Source organism: Gymnoscopelus braueri, assembly GCF_963280865.1.
Source record: "Gymnoscopelus braueri genome assembly, chromosome: 21".
NCBI classification, from domain to species: Eukaryota; Metazoa; Chordata; class Actinopteri; order Myctophiformes; family Myctophidae; genus Gymnoscopelus; species Gymnoscopelus braueri.
In genome coordinates, this window is record NC_137623.1 from 18109305 (window position 1) to 18132028 (window position 22724).

Consider the following 22724-nt stretch of genomic DNA (forward strand, 5'->3'; position numbering starts at 1 on the left):
GCTAAGTGGATAAAATGATTGTGACACTATGTTAACACATTTTGCTGGGGACCCCCTGGTAACCCCTCAAGGACCACTGGTGGTCCCCGGACCACTGGTTGAAAACCACTGTTCTAATGCTTTGGACCAGAGCTACGTCACCCCCCCCCCGTCCGAGAGAGAGGATGCAGGCACAAGGTGCACAGCACAGTAGACAGACCGCTTATCTTCCTCAGTCTGTCGGAGACAAGAAAAGAGAACGGGGCAAAGAACAGGACTTGCTTGGTGATCCTGAGCGGAACAAGAAGAGGAACGATATTAGGATCGACTGTGTTTTTGTTTTGCAGTCAGCAGTGCGTAACCCCAGGGAGCGAGGGGAGAGTTATCCTACATATTTGGGCTTTATTATAATGATTATGGTTCGCCACAAACACGCACGAACATTTACAGTGCTGCTGCTGCGGTCTCATTGAAGTGGGGGGGTTCTTCTTCCAACGTGATGGATACAACATGCTCCGCAGGATTCAAAGTTCTCCTGGTTGGAATTCTGGGTGAGTCTATAATAGCCTAATGTTTTCTATTGCTGTAGACCATTGGTTCTCATAGTGGGGCCAACGGTGGTACCAGGCAGGGGGTCCCCAGCAAAATGTGTTAATACAGCATCACAATCATTTTAACCACTTTATCCATTTATGTGTTGACTATTGAAAAATAGCAGATTTACAAGCTTGTACATATGCTATTTCTGATTATTATTATTATTTTATATCGAACATTTCTAGAATGTTTTTGTATTATTTTGAATTTTGAACATTAATCTTCTCTTCTGGAGGTCTTGGCACAAAATATTTTCAGATGGGGGTCCGCAGCCAAATACATATCAATTTGGGGGTCCTTGGCATGAAAAAGTTTGAGAACCGTAATCTATCTATGTATCTATCTACCTGATTTATATGCTGCAGTATAACGGTGTCGTCTGCTTAGGATGAGAACGAGTCTCTATAGAACAGCCATTCACTAACATTTTCATGTCAAGGACCCCCAGATTGATATGTTTTTGGCCACATCTGAAAAGGTTTATGTGCCAGGGACCCCCATAAAGGTAAGATTTGTGTTCACGATTTTTCAAAATGTTGTGGGCTTGCAGATTTTCTTGCAGATTGCAGATTTTCGACTAGCCCACTAGGTTTAAGGTGGTTAAACTGTTCCTCGTTCTGCGGAGGAGTTGGGACCCCCTGTGGAACCCCCTCAAGGACCCCTGGTGGTCCCCGTGTTCCCCAGTTTGAGTGAGAACCACTATAAAACAAGAGTAGTGTAGTACAATATACTACATTATAGCAGTAGGCTGTTTGAAAAACAATGTACAGCACAATGAGCACATGTATTGAATATAGGAGTTAATTATGGTCACAACTTACGTATATTAGGGAGCCAATTCAGACATGGAATTAATGCTTAATTAGGCTAATGATGAATCAATGACTAAGTTATAGACTACATGAATTCATCATGAATTCATCATTCATTCCTGTTAAGTAATGGTGCAGTCACTATGACTTATTAACCAAAGTTAATAGGCAGTTAATATCATTAGTTGAGGGCCACACGTGGTGGGCTTGTAGATCTGGTGGGCTTGTAGATCTTTTTGGTGGCTTCTATAGCCGGATTTCCTTTGGCATGGCACCACACCACGTGCCCTTAGGCCTCATGGGCGGGTAGGAGTAGCAAGGACGGTTGGTCTCTGGTGGTGGTTGTTCCAAAACTTCCATGTGGTGCATGGCTGTTTGTTTTAGGCTGCTGTGGGTCTCCCAAGTTGGACTGGCTCACTGGATAAGCCTGTTGGTCCCAGGGTGACCCCAGGTGGGTCATCATTTTCATCATTAGTATTCATCATTACATTCAAAATGTATGCTGACACAGAATAATGTTGGGTTCTCACTCCTGATTGGAGAACATTGGTATAGAACCTGAAAATGTATTTTCTGCTTACTAAAGTGCTGATTTTTTTCTTCTTTCTTACTAGCAGAATATAGAGAATGTAAGTGCCTGCATTCTACCGTGAAGTGTCATTGATCAGGTTGAATTATGTTGCAAAAGTAAGAACGTTTTGTGACCAAAGCTGCTCAAACAGATGCGAGTTAAGGGGGAGTGCCTTGATGTGTGGTTGATCATTTTTCACATATAGGCCTACATGTGCAGTAGGCTACACCTAATTCTGGTTTTATGCAATAATTGTGTAAAAGACACTATAGAGAAAGGTTGGCTATAGGTACGGTGAGTCGGCATGACTATTACACACGGCTATTATAGGCCTATTAGCTCCCATTGCACATTTTCATTCATTTTTGTTTGGATACTGTAGGCCAGGGTTTGTCAAAGTGGGTGCTGTGGCACACTAGGATGCTGTGACATAAGTCCATGGGTGCTGCAGAATACTTAGATAATATTTGGAATCTATCAATATCACTTCAGTTCAACCACTTAGACCGTCTATACTTAGTAAAACGGACCTAAGTTGCACTGTACTTGGTGCGTTCTTTTTCGATCTACACCAAATCTCTTCACCAAAAATAGCAGATCTACAAGCTCATGTTGCATTGTGACACGTTGTGAGTTTGTAGATCGGCTATTTTGGGCGAATGTTACCCCCAGTATAGGGAGGCTGGGGTTCAAGTGGTTAAATGTCAAGTTATTTTCAATCTGTCCTTATGTCAAGCTTTCCTCGTTATTTTATAACACTGTATCTTAGGGGGAAACATTTACATGTTTACGTATTGTAATATGACAAATATAAGGTTCCGTAAAGTAACATTTAATTCAGGGTTATTTACAGGGATGCCCTTAGCCAAATCTGTTTGAGAACCACTTCTCTAGCCTGCTGACGATGGAGTTGAGGCGAGTGGTCCGCAAAGAGTATAGTGACCCTCTATAGTTATGTAGGTTACTCTACATTCTAACAGCAGTTAACACATACCAACCCGATCACTGAGAGAGTGCAGATAGGCGAGACGCCAACAGGTCCCTGTTGTGAATTTAGGAGACCCTCGGTGTGGTCCTAACAGTACTGGGTGGTGTGTGACAATTCAGTTGAAGTAATCCTCTGTGTAAAGGCAGCGGGCCCGGGAGAACAAGATGACACACAAGCAGTATCATGCGACAGGTTCACATAGTTTATTACACACAGAGAATACATATAGTGTTGGGCACATGACGTGACCAGAAGATCTGAGACATAGAAAGAACAGAACGTAATAGGATAAGAATAAGGATACTGTAGGCATCTAACAGATGCATCTCAAGAATGAACATGATGTATTTGGACAACCACAAGATGTATCTCGTATCAAGTACAAAGGCATCATTAGATGGCCATGGACTTCATAACAGTCCCTCTGTGTCTATATAATGGGTTTATGTAAATGGTAAATCGTGCATTTACATAATGCATGTTATAGTGCTTTACAATTGTGCATTAGCCTACATTTACGCACACACACACACACACACACACACACACACACACACACACACACACACACACACACACACACACACACACACACACACACACACACACACACACACACACACACACACACACACACACACACACAGCCACACACAGCCATTTAGGCACCAACCTGCTCATCGGGAGCAGTTAGGGGTTCAGTGTCTTGCTCAAGGACACTTCAGCCTTAAACCAGGGGGAGCCTGGGACTGAACCGTGAACCCTCCGATTCCCAAGCGTCCACTCTACCTCCTGAGCCATGGTTGACTGTAGTGTAATAGCTAATGGTCAGTGCTTGTATGTGTAATTGCTATCATTTTTTACTTGTCATTGGTGTCCTTCAGTTGGCTTTTTTTCCATAGTCTTGAGATAGTACAGAAGTGCAGTAAACAAGCTTCAATTACAGAAAAGTTTACATTAATTAAACCCCACTGGCCATCAAACAATACTCCTCACCACCCACGCCACAACCGGACCTCACTAATTTCCAAACCCTGGCTACGGCCATGTTTGTGACATGCAATAAAACCATTGATGTGCTCCAGAGCTGTGTGTCTGCGGGGTCGTCACAAGTGCACAAGTTTAACAACAGTGACAGCTATTGTTCTCTCACGCTAGTTGGCCAAGTTAGGCTATGATTGACCGGGCCACCAAACCCATCTGACAAGAAGAGAATGAAAGTAAACAAACAAAGCGGGAGAGAACGAAGAACATGAGCAAATATAATCGGGTCCTGGGTGGCTTGTTTTTGATCCCCCCCAAATAAAACATTTTATATGAGGATTGCCTCCTCGTCTAAAAAGATTAACTATTTTGTGGTTCGTGGTTGGTTTATATGTTATGTATTATTATTATTAATTATCAATTAATTATTAATGTTATATATGTTAAGCATGATGGCTTTTATTTGTACTAATATGTGAAATTGATTTTAATTATTTTAATTATTTTAATTATTTTAATTACTTTAATTATTTTAATTATTTTAATGAAGAACAACATTTCTGTCTATTGACCTTCATCAGATACTTGATGGAGTGTCAGTTGACCAAAAAGGGTTAGGGTCTTTAAATAATGTTTTTGTAAATGAAGATCATCAGTAAACGTGGCTGGGCATGCATGCGAATAAACCTCCAGTCTATGGCCCATAGTGAGCACCAGTGTTTTGGGGAATCCGGAACAGCGCTGCATGTATTTGGCAGGGATGGATCATGGGGCCGGGGTCCAGGTCCTCTGACCTCCACGGGCCATGGAACCGGCCAACCCGAGTGCAAGGTCACTGGTTCTCCTGGCAACTCCATGGAAGTTGCTTATAATATTATTTTGTTTATTGAAAGGGACAATGCACAATGAATATATTGCGCCAGAAATAGATTAGCTAATCCCTGGGTGGGAGTCATCAGTAGCACACGCACAATTGCACAAGTCACAGGCTGCTAAGCACCAGGGACCTTACAGTGCCAGGCTGATTGATGCAGCAGGGTACTTTTTAAATATGTAAATATGGTGGTCAAAGTCTGGGCAGGATGTAACTGCACTTCAAATGCACAACAACAATTTATTATACTGTGCTGGTGACTTTTTAAAGGATTGCACCATGGCAAATAAAAGCATCAACCTGTTAGCCTGACACTCAGCCTGAAATTTCATTTCGTTTAACTCCATTATTCAGTCTGAAAGCCCTCTCAATGCAGCCGATTTCTGAGATGGGGGCGTGGCCAAAGTTTTTTTTTTCAAAGACTCTTTGGCGATTGGTTCATACTGGATTATCCCAATCCCGATTCGTCGTACAGATTTTCAACCGAGAAACACCCGCCTCCGACAGCGTCACCAGACCCTGAATGCGAGGCAAACGATTCAGGGGGTGGAGCCAGGCTATCAACCTGTATGAATGAGGCATCAACTACTGTACATGAATAGTTTGATGCAAAATATTCGCTGATGCACGGATAGTTTATTCATCGCACTTGTACTGTGTAAATACATTTGGTAGTGGAAATCTCCAAAACGCAGCAGTAAATTCCCCTCAGGTTTGGTTATAGTTTTGAGATTTTTCTAATTATCGCTGGATTTCTGTATTGGCACAATTTGGCAGGGAGTTGCTGTTTTGTCTTTAGAAATGGAATAAGGAGAGACTATAACTTTTCCTGAAGAGTGGTAGCAGAGCGGTCTCCATTAATTCTGTACCCAGGGACCTCTTGGCCAATAAATAAACTTGGCACTTGGCAATAAACAAACTTGTTTTGTATGCGTGCATGTGTACTTGATTGAGGTGAATCAGTAATGTGAATCAGTGTCAAGGTCGCCTTGACCCTAAACTGACCCACTATTGGTTGGTTCCCTTGTCATACTGACTAATAACATTTGCATGAGGTCAAAGCCTGCATCCGTTAATAATTTGTGAAGTTATGGTCAGTAATTAAATGCGCATATACTGTATTTGGGTGCCCACATCCATCAAATATTCCATGAAAAATGTTTAACTGTGCATTGTGCCATTATGGCTGCCATGACAGTAGTTGTCTGTGGCATAGAAGAGTCATTGGAATGTATTATGCTACATTATATAGAGTGGCTGAAATAACTCTTGCAGGAGTTAACAACGCTGCAAGTTCACCGCAGTGGCGTACCCACCATAGAGGCAAGGCAGGCGGCCGCCTGCCCAACTAAAATCTCGCCACCCCTAGAAAATAAAGTAAAAGACTGACAATCACTACCGTATCCATTCAGCAGAGCGACCCGCGCCTGTAGTGATGCAAATCATGTATGCCATTGTCTTCATGGGGTACTAGGTGTGCCAGGAGTGGGGGTCTAGCTGGGCATAAAAAGTCCTCGCAGAAGTACAATGACAACCTCTCGCCTAGTCTGTGTCTCCTAGCGTTTGAGAGAGATTTAACTGAAGGTCTGAACTACGATTCAGTTGTAGATATTTTCAAGTGCAGCAAGCCCCGTCGTCTCATGTTTTGAGACATCACTACATGCTTGAAAACTATTTGATTTGGCTATTATTGTTACTGTTGTAATCGCAATGTTGAAATGAGTCAATAATTTGTGCAGGACATCATGTTCGCCTTTTCTGTAATGCTGCTTTTTTTAGAATAAAAATACATACATTGATTATACTTATTATTGTTTTTATTAACGTTTTTCAGTTTTGTAGTCAGGTAGTGTTGTTGTGTTGTTAACTTGTTTCCCCCGAGATTTTCCCCCCGAGTACCTTCGGGGTGGGGGGGTTGGGGGGTGGGGATCTTGCCTGCCCTAAATGTAATTTCTGGGAACGCCACTGGTTCACCGTTCCCCAAAAACATGAGCACTGTAGAGATTTGCAACTGTAAATTGGTTGTACGAGCGACAAATAAACCAGGGGAAGAGGGGGGTGGGGGGTTCTACATGCCTCCCCCTTCTTGATTTGAACAGATCATACATTTAATGAATGTGTGGTCTCATTAATAAATGTGTTGTTGTAGTAAACATAAGCCTTGTGTTGTTATTTAGCCATTCTGATAGTATTGCAATGTTATATAAATACATTTATTTCATGATAGTCAGTTGCTTCATTCTGGAGTGGTGTAGCTTATGAATGGTGTGTCAAACAACAGGCTCACTCGCTGCCTATGAAGTACTGTAATGCGGTGCTCAGTCGTTACCTGCTAACCAGTGTAGCCTGGTATCAATACCATTTTCTGGTTTCTGATCCGGTCTGGACGGAAATAACTTTACGTCATCAGGTGGCCGGAAACAACGACCGGAACCACCGGCGCCGTGCATCTCCAAAATGATTCCCCTAGTTTAAAACTTGTTTAGTTTGGTATAATCGTTTCGTCTCTTATGGTATAATAATGGTTTGGTATGTCCATCTTTTATTGTAACTTGTAGCGCGACTAGCGAGACAAAACTTATTGATTTGTATTATGTGGGGAACAAAAACAATGCGACGGCAACCGGGACCAACCAACGGAACCACGATAATTTTTTCCCGTTTTTCTAAACCGGATCACACAGCTTGTTTTAGAACGAATAGCAGGCTTTCCTCCGAGGTGAAAATTCTGGTGACACAAGGTTATAACCAGTGAGCTACATTAAACTCCAGTAAGTGGTGACTGGTCTGTGGGCCCTGTTGACGTGCCTTGAATTTAATCATTTTATTGACAAGTTTTTTTTTTAAGTACAGCAATACACCACTTTTAAAATTGTGTATAAAAATAGCACCTTATTGTCAAGTGACTTAAAGCCTTGGAATTGTTGTGAAACCTACAAGTACACAGGTTGTTGAGTGAACCAAAACGAGTGGCCACAAGCATTATTATTCCTCTTGAAAAGTGGTGGGAATCGATTAACACAGAAACAGACAAAACAATAAACATAAAATTAATATGGTATATGATGGTCTTTTTGTGTATGTCTCGTCAGCGCTAGTTACAATATTTTGTTGTTTATATTTTTGAAGATATGGGGCTAATTTGGTTAATAGCTACAGATGGCTTTGGTGACGAATGAACATTTCTATAATAATAACTATTATTGTTCGGGTGGGCCTCACCACGATACCCCTGAAAAGCACAATGGACAACCGGAAAAGGAAGAGAGACATGTTATAAAATATGCTGTCACATGTCACAAACAGATAGCCAGCTATGTTCATTAAACAATGTGTTTGTGTTGCTTTTGTTGAATGATTCCCATGGTGCAGTGCCTTCTAACGACATGAAGCAGCGGTTTCCTGTCCTAGCCTTTGTTTAGATGTGTAGTTTTCCCACAGACATTCACAACAACAGAGACCAGGCCTACAGTATATAGCCTGAAAGCCAAAAGCCCCCAAATCATCCCCATCATCAAGGAGTTCATATTTCAGGTTAGCTGTTCGCAATAGCTGTTGGAAATGGTCCCCACATTATGCGAGAGAGATTCTGCAGTTCTTTCTGACTGTGCGGCTTCCATTTAGTCCAGTATGTAATTTGCGGCTATATCAATGCTCATAATAGTCATGGAAAATACATTCAGGCCCCAAGGCCGTACAGAATAAAAGCACAACAGAATAGAATCTGTACACTGTATAAAACTCCAAGGGTATTCACCAGGTGAATTAAGGTGATTAATTAATTAATATCTTAGTATGTTGAGAATGTCTAGTCAGCTTTATGGTCACATCACAGCTTAGGTGTAAAACAATGGGTGAAAGTTGTTTTTGTGCAAGCTCCATCATTTAAAAAATATAAATATTCTCAAAACAAAAAAACAAGAATGAGAACATGGGTTACGTTTGATTATGGATTACGTGAAATACCTGCAACACACTTGACAAAAAGTCATTCAATGTAAAACTACATGTCACATTTTGACTATCATTGTTTTTGTCCAAAGTCAAAGTCAAAGTAATCCTGATTAATTATGTTGTTTCATGTTTGCACGGTAAAATTTTACAGAAAAAGCTGTGTTACAGTACACTACCAATTCACTGGCCTGTTTCTATGTGCTCAGGGGTTTGCACAGAGACACAGTGGGCCTCCCTTCAGACAAAGGTCACGCAACTGCACCTCCCCCACCCCATTACGATGTCATCATTATTACTATGTCTCCTATCTGGAGCCGCACCTAATGACAATCTCTATGGCATAACATATAACACAAGTACATTTATTTTCAAAATTGATTTAATCAGGCTACGTGCAAAAAACAACAACTACTGTAGCCATTGATAATTATCCCTAAAATTTAGATAACAAATCATATCACTAACTATATTAAATCGTACCTTTATCACCCCTCTCTCTCCAGAGAGGGGTGGGGGGGTTGGAGAAAGAGAGGAGGGGGGGAGAGAGAGAGAGAGAGAGAGAGAGAGAGAGAGAGAGAGAGGGAGAGGGAGAGGGAGAGAGAGAGGGGTGTTACTGGGGGTTCAGACTTACAGGGGTGCAGTCCACAAGGCATTGAGTTGGAAAGACTAGGCTCAGGCGTTATGCCCTAACCCTTGAGCAGGTAATCAGTCTGAGCAGGCTGAGGGACAAAGGAACAACAAGAGCAGAGGTCATTCCAGTAACAGGGTGAAAACAGGAATACATATGGCATTACATACTGAGACAACTCCTCAGTGGAAGTGGGCACAGGTGTTTGGAGACACAAGCTCCTGTGCACGTGGTCGTGACACTACTCATGACTTACTTGAACAGTAAAAGTGTACTGAAAGACGACCTATTCTCAACTGTAAGCCAAAGGCCATAGGCCATAGAGTAGATGTTCTCAAACTACGGGTCAGGCAATGTGTCCAACTCCCCCATGACAGAGGTTTTGACTATACTGTCTGAATTGCATCCACACCTTTGCTCACCATTGCTCACTTAAATTTGATCCTGTAGTACTGTGATTCTCAAACTGGGGTATGCGGACCCCAGTGGTTCGTGGCATGTATCCAGGGGGTCCTCACACATTTTGTACATGTATTTTCACAGTTTGTATGTGGCACTGCTTTACTAGCCAAGTAACTGCACCTAATTTGAACATGACCCTAAACATGCGCTGCCACACGCACGCACACACACACGCGCAGGTAATGGGAAGAATATTTTTCGATTTTTGTGCAACCCCACCGTCACCTTGGGTGATGTTGGGGTCACCTATTGACAGGTGTTAGGACCAGCTGTCTGAAATCTCATCAGAAGTCAAATTTCACAGTCTGAAATGTCACTGAAATGTTCTCCCTGAGGGCCGTTGACCTTAGCCTGCCTGGGATAGAATCTTTAGATTTTAAGTTTTTTTTAACCACTTAAACCCAATGTGTGGTTGAGCGGAGTCCCTCAGGGCTCTATACTGTTTTCACTCTACATTACATATGAAAATAGCCGACTGACAAGCTCGACCAGCTCACAGCTTGAGCTTGTCGATCTGCTATTTTCTGCGAACATTTTCCCCAGAATACGGATGCTGGGGTTTAAGTGGTTAAGCATGAACTAAAATACATAGTATTTATTATTACTAGCACAAACTGTGTACAGTAGTAGAAGTACCTGTTGAAAGCCAATGTTGAAACTTTGTCCTGAAAATGCTAGTGTAATTAACCAAAGCCAATTGACCCTGTACACTAATTTTACATCAATAGTTGTCAACTTTAAGAAATGTAATGTAGCCTATGTTATTCCTCTTATAGGTTTATTCCATGACAACACATGGAAAGCAGTAGCAGTTAAAGCTTGTTGTACCCTTAAATGATTAGGATTGTATCGATTCCGATTAGATTCCTTCATTTGTATGGGTATCTGGATGGCTACCCCGCAAATTGGAGTCGGTTCCTGTATACTTGGAACAACATTCAACCCTAAATATAACTCTTCATGTCCCATCTACCCATAGATATAATTATATAAGAAAGGCTAGATGGCTCAAGGGGGCGTCGCAAGCGTAGCTCAACCGCGGCAATCTTGCGACAGTCATTCATAACATTATGTCTATGGTGCATGTACTATTGAAATAACCATAGCGTGCTCAATTTTCATCCGATTTTCAAACGGTTGTAGTTATGATACTGCATACTTATATTATATTTTATATGAAAATAACATTAAGTATGCTATTTCAAGTTGAGCACGCTATGGTTATTTCAATAGTACATATACCATAGACATAATGTAATGAATGAGTGAGCTGACTGTCGCAAGATGGCAAAAAAACTCAGAAAAATAAGACCAGGCAAGCTATTTTTGCAGTTTTTGATGGTTCTTGACAATTTTTGGGGGGGCTTGTGAAATATTAGGCTAAAACTAAGGAATTGTTTTCTATTTTACTTTCAATTAGTTTTGTAAACACAGACGCCGTTTCAGTAAGTTGTCGTTTTCTTTTGTAAAGCCTCTTTTATTTTTATTTCAGTTAACTAAAATGTGTTGTCATTCCTAGTTTTTGTTATTTAGTAGGTTTTAGTTAGCTAATTTATAATAACCCCAGTCTTGTACACATTATGCTCCTGGTGAAACTCCTTGCCATCGGGTGAGAAGTTTGCTCATTAATCTCAGTTCTGGTAAAAATGTTTTAAAAAGAACAAGCTGCTGCAATGTTGAACATTTGTTAACATGAAAGGGTCTTCCACAAAGTAGTACACAGAAAACCCATCATTATCTGATCTTAATTCCTGCAAAGCATTTGGCAGCTGCTTTGTCGGTGTAGAAGCGAGAGCGGACCGACTTACAGCAGGACGATAATGAGCTGTCAACACAACACAAGCTGACCCCTTTCTTAAAGATGCAATACGTAACTTTTATGTTCTACTTCTATTGCACTTTCTGAGCTTCAAATTTCCAATGGAATGGAAGTATAGGGAGCCCGCTTCCACCCACTGCAGACATTACATTATGAACACTGTCTTCTTCTTTTTTTAATTGCACAGCGGTGTCAGTGTTTGCTTGCAGGGAGCCACTGTTTTTCAAATAGAAAAATGCAAATAGTGTTGGCCTGGGGCTCGTAACTTTTATGCAATGCGTAACTTTTATGTTCTACTTCTATTGCACTTTCTGAGCTTCAAATTTCCAATGGAATGGAAGTATAGGGAGACCGCTTCCACCCACTGCAGATGCACTAGTTATTGCATTAACATACCAGATTGGTTAAAATAGCATTTTGTTCATTAAAATAATCTCCGGATTGCAGCTTTAACATACCCGACATTACACTATGAACACTGTCTTCTTTTTTTTTAATTGCACAGCGGTGTCAGTGTTTGCTTGCAGGGAGCCACTGTTTTTCAAATAGAAAAATGCAAATAGTGTTGGCCTGGGGCTCGTGCTCTGCTCATTTGTGTCTGTTTATCAGAGTGTTATCTGCTGGTTGTTATTTTGTTTTGGCAGAGGGAACATTTACCCAACAAAGCACCAGTGATGTAAAGCACTTCTTACATCTGACAAAAGTTGAGACCCCACACACACGCACACAGCCACCCACTTGTGTTTTTCATATAACCACTTAAGCCTTATTCACTTCTCGTACGACAAATAGATGATCTACAAGCTCACAACACACCGTGTTGCGAAGTGTTGTGAGCTTGTAGATCGGCTATTTTTTTTATATTTTTTCACATCTTTGAAAAAACAAAAATCTGTATGACAAGTTGGATCACACTGAGAACATACAGGCAGACAGTGATTGAAAGCAAGATATAATTTTGTTTAACTTGTTTCAAATGTTGGACTATATATCTTCAAACAGACAAGGCCTCATGTCCCCCCCCCCCCTGTGATCTTGGACCCCAGGGTTGGGAAACACTGATCATATCTCTTTGGTGCTACAATGGTTCTCAAATTGGGGTCTTTAAGGGGGTTCCAGGGGGGGGGCCCAGCAAAATGAGGAACACTCAAGTCCCATTTATTGTCAAACATAGTGAAAAGAGCAGATTATATCGGCAAGCTAACACGTTGTGATGTGACACGTGATTTAGATTTTTGATTTTTTTTGGAAGAATTATGAATATTCTTTGCTGTAATGACATGGCCAAAATAGGGCCGCCAGTTTGAAACTGGTTAATTTTATTATTATTTCACTAGCTAGAAGTTAGACCAATGAGAGAATGTTTAAGAATGACTATTCTGATTATTAGATTAGATTCTCCACTTACAGTATAGACAGCTGTAGAATTCTGTTCAAAATCTAATCCAACGACAAACATCTTCTCATATGGGGGTCACCAATCTGGGAACCCATCGTCAAATAAAAGGAAAAACAGCGCCCTCTGCTGTTTTTCACTTTTCATTTGACTCTGGGCGGAGCTGTACGGAGGAAAACCGGGGTTTTGGTCTGCCTTCAGCCTTCCACTTCCGGTGGTGCGACTATGTTTTCATTCCCACTAACAATATTTCTCCACGGAACACTAACACCATTTCTCCCAAAGAACATGGATCGTTTTGGTTACAAGCCCGCTTGTTTCTATGATGAAAGAGCAAGTTAAAATGTTACTAAATTTCCGTGGTTTTGTCGGCTCCGAGGACGCTATTGTTAAATGAGTTTCGGTTTGTTTCCAGTGGGGAACGAGCCCGATATGCCTCCTATTCCCGCATATCTGAGTAAACCTCCAAAAAGTTAGCGACACCCACAGTCACAATACTAGAGGGAGCGTTAACAACAATTTGGTACCACCCACCCATAAAACAAACGTGGGCAAATTCTCCTTCTACAGCACTGCCACCCAGGATTGGAATAGTCTAACCCCATCCCTCAAAAAATTCAATTCGCTAGGCTCATTTAAAACAGCCTTAAAAACTCACCTTTCAAGAGGCCAAAAGAGGAGGTAGTATTTTCCCGTTAGACAGACGACCCCCCCCCCCCCTTTTTGTACATTGTTTTTATTTTTTTTATCTGCATTTTTTGTTTTTGTTTGTACATAGTGTTTTTTTTTCTCCTGTATTATTGTGTTGATTTTGAACTGTTTGGTTGCTATGTCTATGAATTGAATACCAAGGACCCCAATGGAAACAAGACCACAAGGACTTTTTTGGACGGACCTTTTTAGAGTATTATAAATGTAATTGTGCTGTTTACATTTTTGCCTAATCAAATATTCAATCAATCAATCAATCAAGCCCTGATCCAGAAAAGGTTGAGAACCACTGGTATAGACTCTATAGGGGGGACTTTTGGCTTGCAGTTGATATGTGGGTTGTTCTCTAAATAGTCAGTGACTGATGTTATATTACATACAAGCTGGCTCCAAATATTTTTTTCTTATTATAGAAATGTATGACACAATATGCCGATGGACACTTTTACATGATTTATTTTTCTCATACTCATGGGTCCCGTTTGGGTAACACAGCTCTAAAGCCAACAGATGGCTGCCTCCCTGCTGAAGGCTGGCTGTTGCATTTACGCTCCAGTTATAACAAGTTAAGAAAACCTTCTTTTGTCTCTGGAAAGCCCCCATTGTGACCCCCCACCTACCCAAAGCCTTTCAAGACATTTCTGTGTGTCTCTCCATCATGTTGTCCTAGCTCTCCCCAGCTCTGCTTAAACTCTCTTCCTCCTTTTGTTTGCCAAGTGCCCAGAAACACTCTCTTGTTTACTGCACTGATTCTCAACCCTTTGAATTTCAAGGACACCCAGTTTGATATGCATTATAGGCCACGGATCCCCATCCAATATACAGTGTGTGTGTGTGTGTGTGTGTGTGTGTGTGTGTGTGTGTGTGTGTGTGTGTGTGTGTGTGTGTGTGTGTGTGTGTGTGTGTGTGTGTGTGTGTGTGTGTGTGTGTGTGTGTGTGTGTGTGTGTATATATATATATACATATGAACTTTTTTGGACTCCCACCACCACCCCAGCGTGTTTCTATATGATACCCTTAGGGGGGTCTTTCTATTTCATCCTTTGCATTTATTCATTATACATGCGTACAGGGAATGTAATGTATGCTTAAAGGAGAATTTCGCCCTTGGCGTTTTCCTACCTTGATTTGATATTATTAAGTCATGATGAGAGTGGTCCCGGACCCCCCGTTCATATTGAGCGATGTTATGATTTTAGGGACCCCGCCCCCTGGTGGCGGGGTCGCAGCTCAGTGGCGTGTAGCAATAGTGACATCAGATGGACCACACACTACAGATATATACAAGAAAAAACTATTTTCGAGCAACGGAAATACGCGTATTTAGCCTATATCTAAAAACGTCCGTTCTGAGCTGTGGGGGGCGGAGTCCCCGAAATCATAACATCGCTCAACATGAACTGGGGGTCCGGGACCACTCTCATCATGACTTAATAACATCAAATCAAGGTAGGAAAACGCCAAGGGCGAAATTCTCCTTTAATTGATATTAGACTTCAATCCAAGACTTCTGACCGCAATGCATTTCCTTCCTCCTGCAAACTGAACATTTTCATTAGTTTCATTATTATTATGTTCCTATTTTGGGCAAATTGTCCTCAGTTTTAACCCAGCTGGGTGCCAGAAATAGATGTATACTACACGGAACCGGATGTTTGGCTGACATAGCGTAGAGTTTATTTCATCCTTCCATAGTTATAGTCTGGCTGGGTTCAGGGACAGGGTCTTCCATTTTTAAATAGAGGGTCAGCCTTTGTGCTTTCTCTTTGTACTGTATATCACTGTCACTTTTATTTTCCCTTTGGGGCACACTCTCTTTCCTGTATATGTCTTTAGCAGCACTTCAGTTCATCTCAGCGGCATGTGCGATAACAGCTGTTTGTAGTCATGATGCAGAGGCCACTATTGAAGCTGAGCTTGTGTCCAGCTCATTTTCAATCTCACACCCTTCACTTCTGTGATCATCTCTAACACTGTGGGTTCAGACAAGGTAAATCTTCTTTCACTGAGTCTCTGAGTTGAGATGAGGAAGAAAGATAATGGTCACTTTGAGGACACTTTTCTTTCAGAGGTTTCATACTATTATATGTCTATTTTTTTTCTGTGACAGATAGATAGATAACTTCACATGCATTTTCATCTTGACTTTTTTCATCAACAGTAATATAAATCAGAATAAGAAGATACAATTGTTAAGTTCAATATATACTATTAGTATATATTGGTACAGGTGTCAGTAGATAATATAATATAAATGTTGATAATATGAGGACATGACCACCCATGGATATATGTTTTTTAACTTACATAGCTAAAAATAAAAAATAAAACATTTTTGTGTAATTTTGGCATGAGGAATTGATTAAGAGGGTTATTGTCATGATTTTACCAAGTTTGGTATATTAACACAAGAAAATATAAGAAGTCGATAATTTACACTCAAAATCGTGTGCATGTACTGTGTGCATGTGTGCATCAGTAAACATGGGCAGGTTTAGAAGATGGACAGACAGCCACTGAAGAAGGCAGCAGAGCCCAAACCAAGACAGCTTGGAAATGTCAAATAAATAATGAGAAGTGACTCATCCTGAGTGCACAAGTTGACTACAGAAGCGAGTTATTCGAGTGAGCACACTCAGCAAGTCCAAACAACTGAGATAGAACGAATACTAGACATCAATGCGGTTCCAAAATGCACCGCAAAGCCATGGAGCATTTTGAATAACGTAGAGTTTAAAGTTCCTTTGTTTAAAAGGTGCTGTACGTTTTTTGTTTGTTTTTGTTTGTTTGTTTGCGTTTGTTAAAAGGGTAAAGCTCTACATTCTGATAGTAATCATTTATTTGTTCAGTAACAGGGGCCTCTCTGTCTCGATCTCCACCGCTTCAGTAAACAGAAATTACATTTTCTGGTTGAGATACCAATTTCATCCAAGAGATAACTCAGTTATCAGCTTCGTTTTGATAGTGTTCCAGTTGTCGGCTCATTTTGTGTTTATTTCACTTCCAATTCCAGTCATCATTTTGTAATGAAGTCATAGAGCTAAATGATCGTATAGATATGCACAAAATGTGTGTGCGCGTGCGTGAGTGCGTACATGCGTGCGCTCTGTATCCATATCCCTCCCACAAGTATATCTCACAAACCGCCTGACTTCAAACTTGCCGTGTGCATCACAGAGGACCCAAGGGAGTGACTTTCTTTTCCTTATCCTCTTCGTCCTGGCTGGGGCATAAGCTGTCAATCATACACTGCCACTGAACTCTGTCTCTTGCTTTGGCCTGTGCTTTGTCCCAGAAAAGATGTGTGAGAGCCGAGGTTGTCCAGAAATATATCCTCTATATCTATGCTATAATTCACGGAATCTCTGTGTGTGTCTGTCTGTCACACAAAATATGACCCCGTCATAACTCGGACAGCGTCCGACAATTCGGTCTCAAACTTTGCGCGTGTGTCTCATATAACTCCGGGGTGTACAGAGCCGAATGGCAATTCGGATGGACGAGAACCGAAAAGTCATGAATATCTGTATCTGTCGGCCCGCGGGTCTGAGAAAGAGGCAGAAATTATCTGTGTGTTCGGGATATTGTATGCATCGGCTTCCCTGATTGGCCAACCCAAACCCTGCGCGGATTGGCAACGTGTCACGTCACGTTTGCGCCGCTAAGCCAGTATAGGTCGCCAAGTACTATGATAATACTGCACTACGTATTCTGACAGTGAGTGGGTACATTGGGTATTGCATAACTGGAGGGGCATGCATTCCCAACGAGCATCGCCCTAGTATCAGTTAATTTATGAACCGCATTTTCAAATGAATGTCATCATGTACATTTGCCTATTACCGGTTTGTTGTTTGGTCCGGGGCCAGGGGTCCTTGAGGGGTTTCCAGGTGTCCCCATGTGTTAGATCATTCATGAGGGGTTCTAAGGATGCTTTTTTTGTACATAGTGGTTTTTATTTTCTCTGTTTATCATGTTGATTTGAACTGTTTGGTTGCTACTATATATGTCTATGAAATTAATTCAAGGACCCCAACGGAAACAAGTCCGCAAGGACTTTTTTGGTCGGACCTTTTAGACAAAAGTATTATAAATGTAACTGTGTTGTTTTACATTCTTTTGCCTATAAAAAGTTCAATCAATCAATAAGGAACAGATTATTTTTGGTGAACTGAACGAACTAGTTCACTCCCTCCAAAGTCCATTTATGGGACCATTTGGTTCAATTTGTTCACTCTCAGAGTTATAGGGGTCCATGAACCTAATGCATAGTAAATTGGGGGTCACTGCAATAGAGTAACAAACTAGCTGCAACCATCGCATTTTACAATGACTTCCTCCGCCATTGTTTTCGTTGATTTTTTTCCCCCTGTATTTCCCAACACACCCGTATATTGTTCTGTTTGGGTCTCATAGTGTTGTTGTCATTCTGTGTGCCTCCTTTAGCCACATACTCCTTGGGACTGGAGCCCAGTAGTCCGCCAGGGCTGGGGGTCCCCAGAGCGGTCCTGCGGTGCAATGAGTCTCATCTACTGTGGGAGATGGAGGTTTGTGGGGAAGGCTTCAAGACGAACATGGCTCACATAGACCCACGGCACTGGTGCAACCTCACCTATTTCATTAGGTAAGAAAGTCTGTTTGTGTTTGTGTGTGTGTGTGTGTGTGTGTGTGTGTGTGTGTGTGTGTGTGTGTGTGTGTGTGTGTGTGTGTGTGTGTGTGTGTGTGTGTGTGTGTGTTCGCTTGTGCTAATATACTTGTATACAATTACAATTTAGGCATTTAGCAGACGCTCTTAATCCAGAGCAAGGTAAATTCGAGGTAATACATCAAATGCATAGAAATAGTAATCTAGGATCATAGGTAAACCAAGAACCTATAATCAGGTCTACAAATGAACCTGTCTACATAACATGCTATCTAAGTTACATTTTAGCCTTTGCATAAGCCTTCAAGGTCATCAAGGCTAGGGCATGTGCTAAAGCAAGTGTTACAGGCTAAGGTGGAGTCTGAAGATGTGAGTCTTCAGATTACGGCAGAAGATTGGAAATCTGCCGTTCTAACTGCAATGGGGAGTTTGTTCCTCAGTTTGGGAGCCAAAAGGAAGAAGAGTCTGGGACGTGTGGATCGTTGTCCCAGATCTTTTAGCGAAGGTTCTGACAGCTTCCCTGTGTTAGCTGATCTGAGTGAGAGGGAGGGGTTGTAGGGTTGGATCAGGCTATAGTATAGTATTATAGTATTAGTATAGTAGAATTTCAGAAATAGACAATGTGAGGACCATTTTCCTGGTCTTCACAAGATAAATGGTTGTTTTATGGTTAAAAGATATTTTTAGAGATAGGTTTACAATTAGAAAAAAAACAGGTTGGGGTTAGTGTCAGGATTAGACATTTTAGAGGTTAGGTTTAGGTGTTAGGGTTAGAGTTTTCCCTATGAAATACTTTGTTGTGCGGCGATGACACACACTGAAAAATAGCCGATCTACAAGCTCACAACGTCGCACTACTGGCATCCATAGATTTGCTATTTTCAGCTATCGATTGGCTGTTTCCTGTCATTTCCAATGCTGTCCTAAACTTTGAATGTCCTCACAAGTATAGTAATACAAATGTATGTGCGTGCGAGCCTTCGTGCATGCGTGTGCTGTCTCGTCACCAGAGAAAACGTTGGCACTGTATCTCTCTGCAAATCACAAGATACCTAGACGGTTGACATTTCTAGATGCAGACCGCGTCGTCTCCATCCTACATTTGTATGCCGTGACTCAATCGAGGCTGTGATGGTCTGTGTAGCTGTCACAGGTCCAACAAATTATTCTGTTCTATTCTGTCCTGTGACTCTATTCTGTCCTGTGATTTATGAGGAACATACGGCAATCTAATTTCCAAGGTGCATGTGCATGTTTGTTTTATGTTTACTTGCATGGGCATGTCATTGCATGTTACCTGTTATGTGCATGTATGTAACGGTATGTAGTTGCTACTCCTGTTTTTGCTTAGTTAGCTTACATAGGTAGATCATTAATGCATGAAATCTGTTATTTTGTGGGTGTTCAGGTAGGGTGGGAGCGGCCAGTTTCAGGAGAGCTTTTTTTTTTTTTTTTTTTTTTTGTCATGTTTGTTTTGTCCTGTTTAGTATAGTATGCATGGATGTACTTATTGTACTGTTTTGTCTATTGTACTGTTTGTATTGTTGTCATAAGGACCCTGTCGAAAACGAGATGACACATCTCAAGGGGTTGATCCTTCTAATAAGAATAAATAAAAAAAGGTACTATACAAATGTCCACGCATCATACAGATTTCTTTTCTGGGATTTATTTCCATAAAACCTCCAAACTCGTCCAACAGTAAACACCATACAAGACACAGTGAAAACGTGTGCGCCTCTTGAACCATGTGCAGAACTGTACTATTATTGATCTCTCTGGCGTTTCCATAAACATGACCTCTCTGTGTCAACTCCGCTTACTTTTGACTTTGATTGACAGCTTCACTCTGACCATCTGACTCTTTGCCCAATTACCGTAAACCCTCTAAGCAATGGGTACAAAATGTTTACCTTAAACCTTGTAATATAGACCTTTTAACATATTTGTCGTTTTTAATACTATTTATTCATAATGACATTAACCTTTTTAACTCAGAATGTACATGAATTTTACATAAACAAAACATATATTTATCTATGACTCAAACCACTGTCTCTCCTTCTGGGACAGTTACTGTCGGTGTGTGTGTGTGTGTGTGTGTGTGTGTGTGTGTGTGTGTGTGTGTGTGTGTGTGTGTGTGTGTGTGTGTGTGTGTGTGTGTGTGTGTGTGTGTGTGTGTGTGTGTGTGTGTGTGTGTGTGTGTGTGTCTGTCTGTCCAGAGCTAATCTCACAAACCACTGGACCGATCAGAACCAAACTTTATAGGCAAAATGCCAGTAGGCCACAAAAGTATATACAAAATAAACTATAAAACAGAGTTACAATGCAATCTCTCTCTCTCTCTCTATCTCTCTCTCTCCCTCCCTCCCTCTATTACTCTTTAGTGAATACCACCTGTTCACCAAGTGCACAGAAGACAAGTCCAAGGACCTCAACTGCTACTGGCCCAACCCGCTGGTTGAGAGCTACATCATCCTCATACACAAGCACTTCTTCAGCAACTGCACCATCGAGCGCGTGGTGTGGGTGGATCCGCCCGACGACATGCTCACCACGCTCATCCTCATCCCCGTTTTCCTCACGCTGGCTATGATCGCCCTGGTGGTCTGGTGCAGTAAGAGGGGCGACGTCATGGGCTGAACAGACAAGAGGCTGTCCATCACCTTCAACCCCCGCTACTAAATGATTGCACTGCCTCTAATGGAACGGGAGCCTTTCGTTTTCCGACATAGAGAGACAGTGGCGGACAAGAAATTATGGTTGAATTAGATCCCTAACGGGGCTGTGAATCACGTACGGGAGCAGACATGGGGCTTTTAACTGCATTAATCCTGAACAGCTGACCAGCCTCTTGGAGCTGGGCCATACGCTTTGGATCCTAACAACCCTGATGATAGATCTGCTGCCGTTGTACTAGGGCCAAAGGACCCTCCAAGTGTCCGGAAAAGTGGAAGGATTTTTGATTCATGGGGAAATATGACTCATTTATTTCTTGAATGTGGCATTTAGCACTTCTTATCACACTCCATATGTTTGTACGTTCATTGTAGGGCTGAATTGTGTAATTTCACTGGACAGGATGTGTATTTAACTCAAATCTACGCATCTGGGACTGAAGTCAAGATATTCTGAGTGTTTTGTTTCCTCTACAAACTGAAGCTCAAGGAGCTTCTTAAGCACAACTTTTAAGACACTTAAATGAAGCAAACTGTATTTACTGAGGATTCTCAATGGAATTACTATGAATCTGGGGCCATCGAGTCTTGACTGTGTGATCTTCTCGTCCAGTGCCAGCTACTGTATTTGTATTTCAATCAAACTATTGCAGAATATACTGTATAATGCTAGATGGATCAGGGCAGTTGGGACGGGTTTACTATTTAAATTGTATTATAATTTATATGGTCACACCTTGTGAGTCAAGCACATTTTTTTCCCCATAACAAATGTATTTCCTTTGTTTGATTACTCACTGTGTTTTTCACTGACTTGAGTGCAATTGATATATTTAGATTTGTAATTGTTGTCCTTGGAATTGTTCATTCTTAAAAGAGAAGGGTAGCGCCACCAAATCACATAGTGTTATGTTCAAATTGACTGAGATGGCCTCATCAGTGGCTTAGTGCAGCTAATTGAATTAAAGATTAATCCCATGTTTCCCTTACAGACTTTGTGCCTCTTTGAAATAAATGTCATTAATGTTTTGTAAGATTAATCTTTCACCTCATTGTTCATGCCAGTGAACAATATGAATCCCTTGAACCCTAGTGTTCCTATTCTGGACATCCGCAGAAAATAGGCAAACATTTGGCCAAAATAGCCAATAGCGACACGAAATAGCACATAGCGACACGTTGTTAACTTGTAGGTTTGGCTATTTTCAACGAAGACATTTGGTGAAGAGGGGAAAAAAGAGGGAACCAAGTATAGACCCCTGGAGGACCTGGTCAATGAAGTATATAGGGTTGCGGTTACAGGGGCACTGCTCCGATCACAACCTGTTTATGTACTGTAATATTGAGCATTTTGTTTTAATGTTGTCTCTTCCGCAAACAAACAAACAAACAAATGGGGCGACCATTATTTATGTCATAACAAGGAATGGGCCATGAAGTGGTGAGATGGTTTTGAAGACAACTTTTGTGGGGAACACAAACAAGAGAGGACAATGGCCAACGTAGTATCATAGCATTCGACGTCTCTCCGCCACGGCCAGGCAGGAAGGATATTGTAGCTTTTCCCAGAGTTTATAGAAGAATTCAGGGAAATGCGGTACACACACACACACACACACACACACA

The 22724-nt window shown here is 41.4% G+C and overlaps 1 protein-coding gene across 1 annotated transcript; it reads left to right on the forward strand.

Moving 5' to 3' along the window:
* The first annotated feature begins 288 nt into the window (after positions 1–288).
* Positions 289–22134, forward strand: LOC308077072 (receptor activity-modifying protein 3). The gene is made up of 3 exons (XM_080417628.1): positions 289–530; positions 18222–18399; positions 20808–22134. Exons 1-3 carry the CDS (start codon positions 479–481, stop codon positions 21061–21063), a joined length of 486 nt encoding a protein of 161 aa, XP_080273754.1. The 5' UTR covers positions 289–478; the 3' UTR covers positions 21064–22134.
* Positions 22135–22724: the final 590 nt, after the last annotated feature.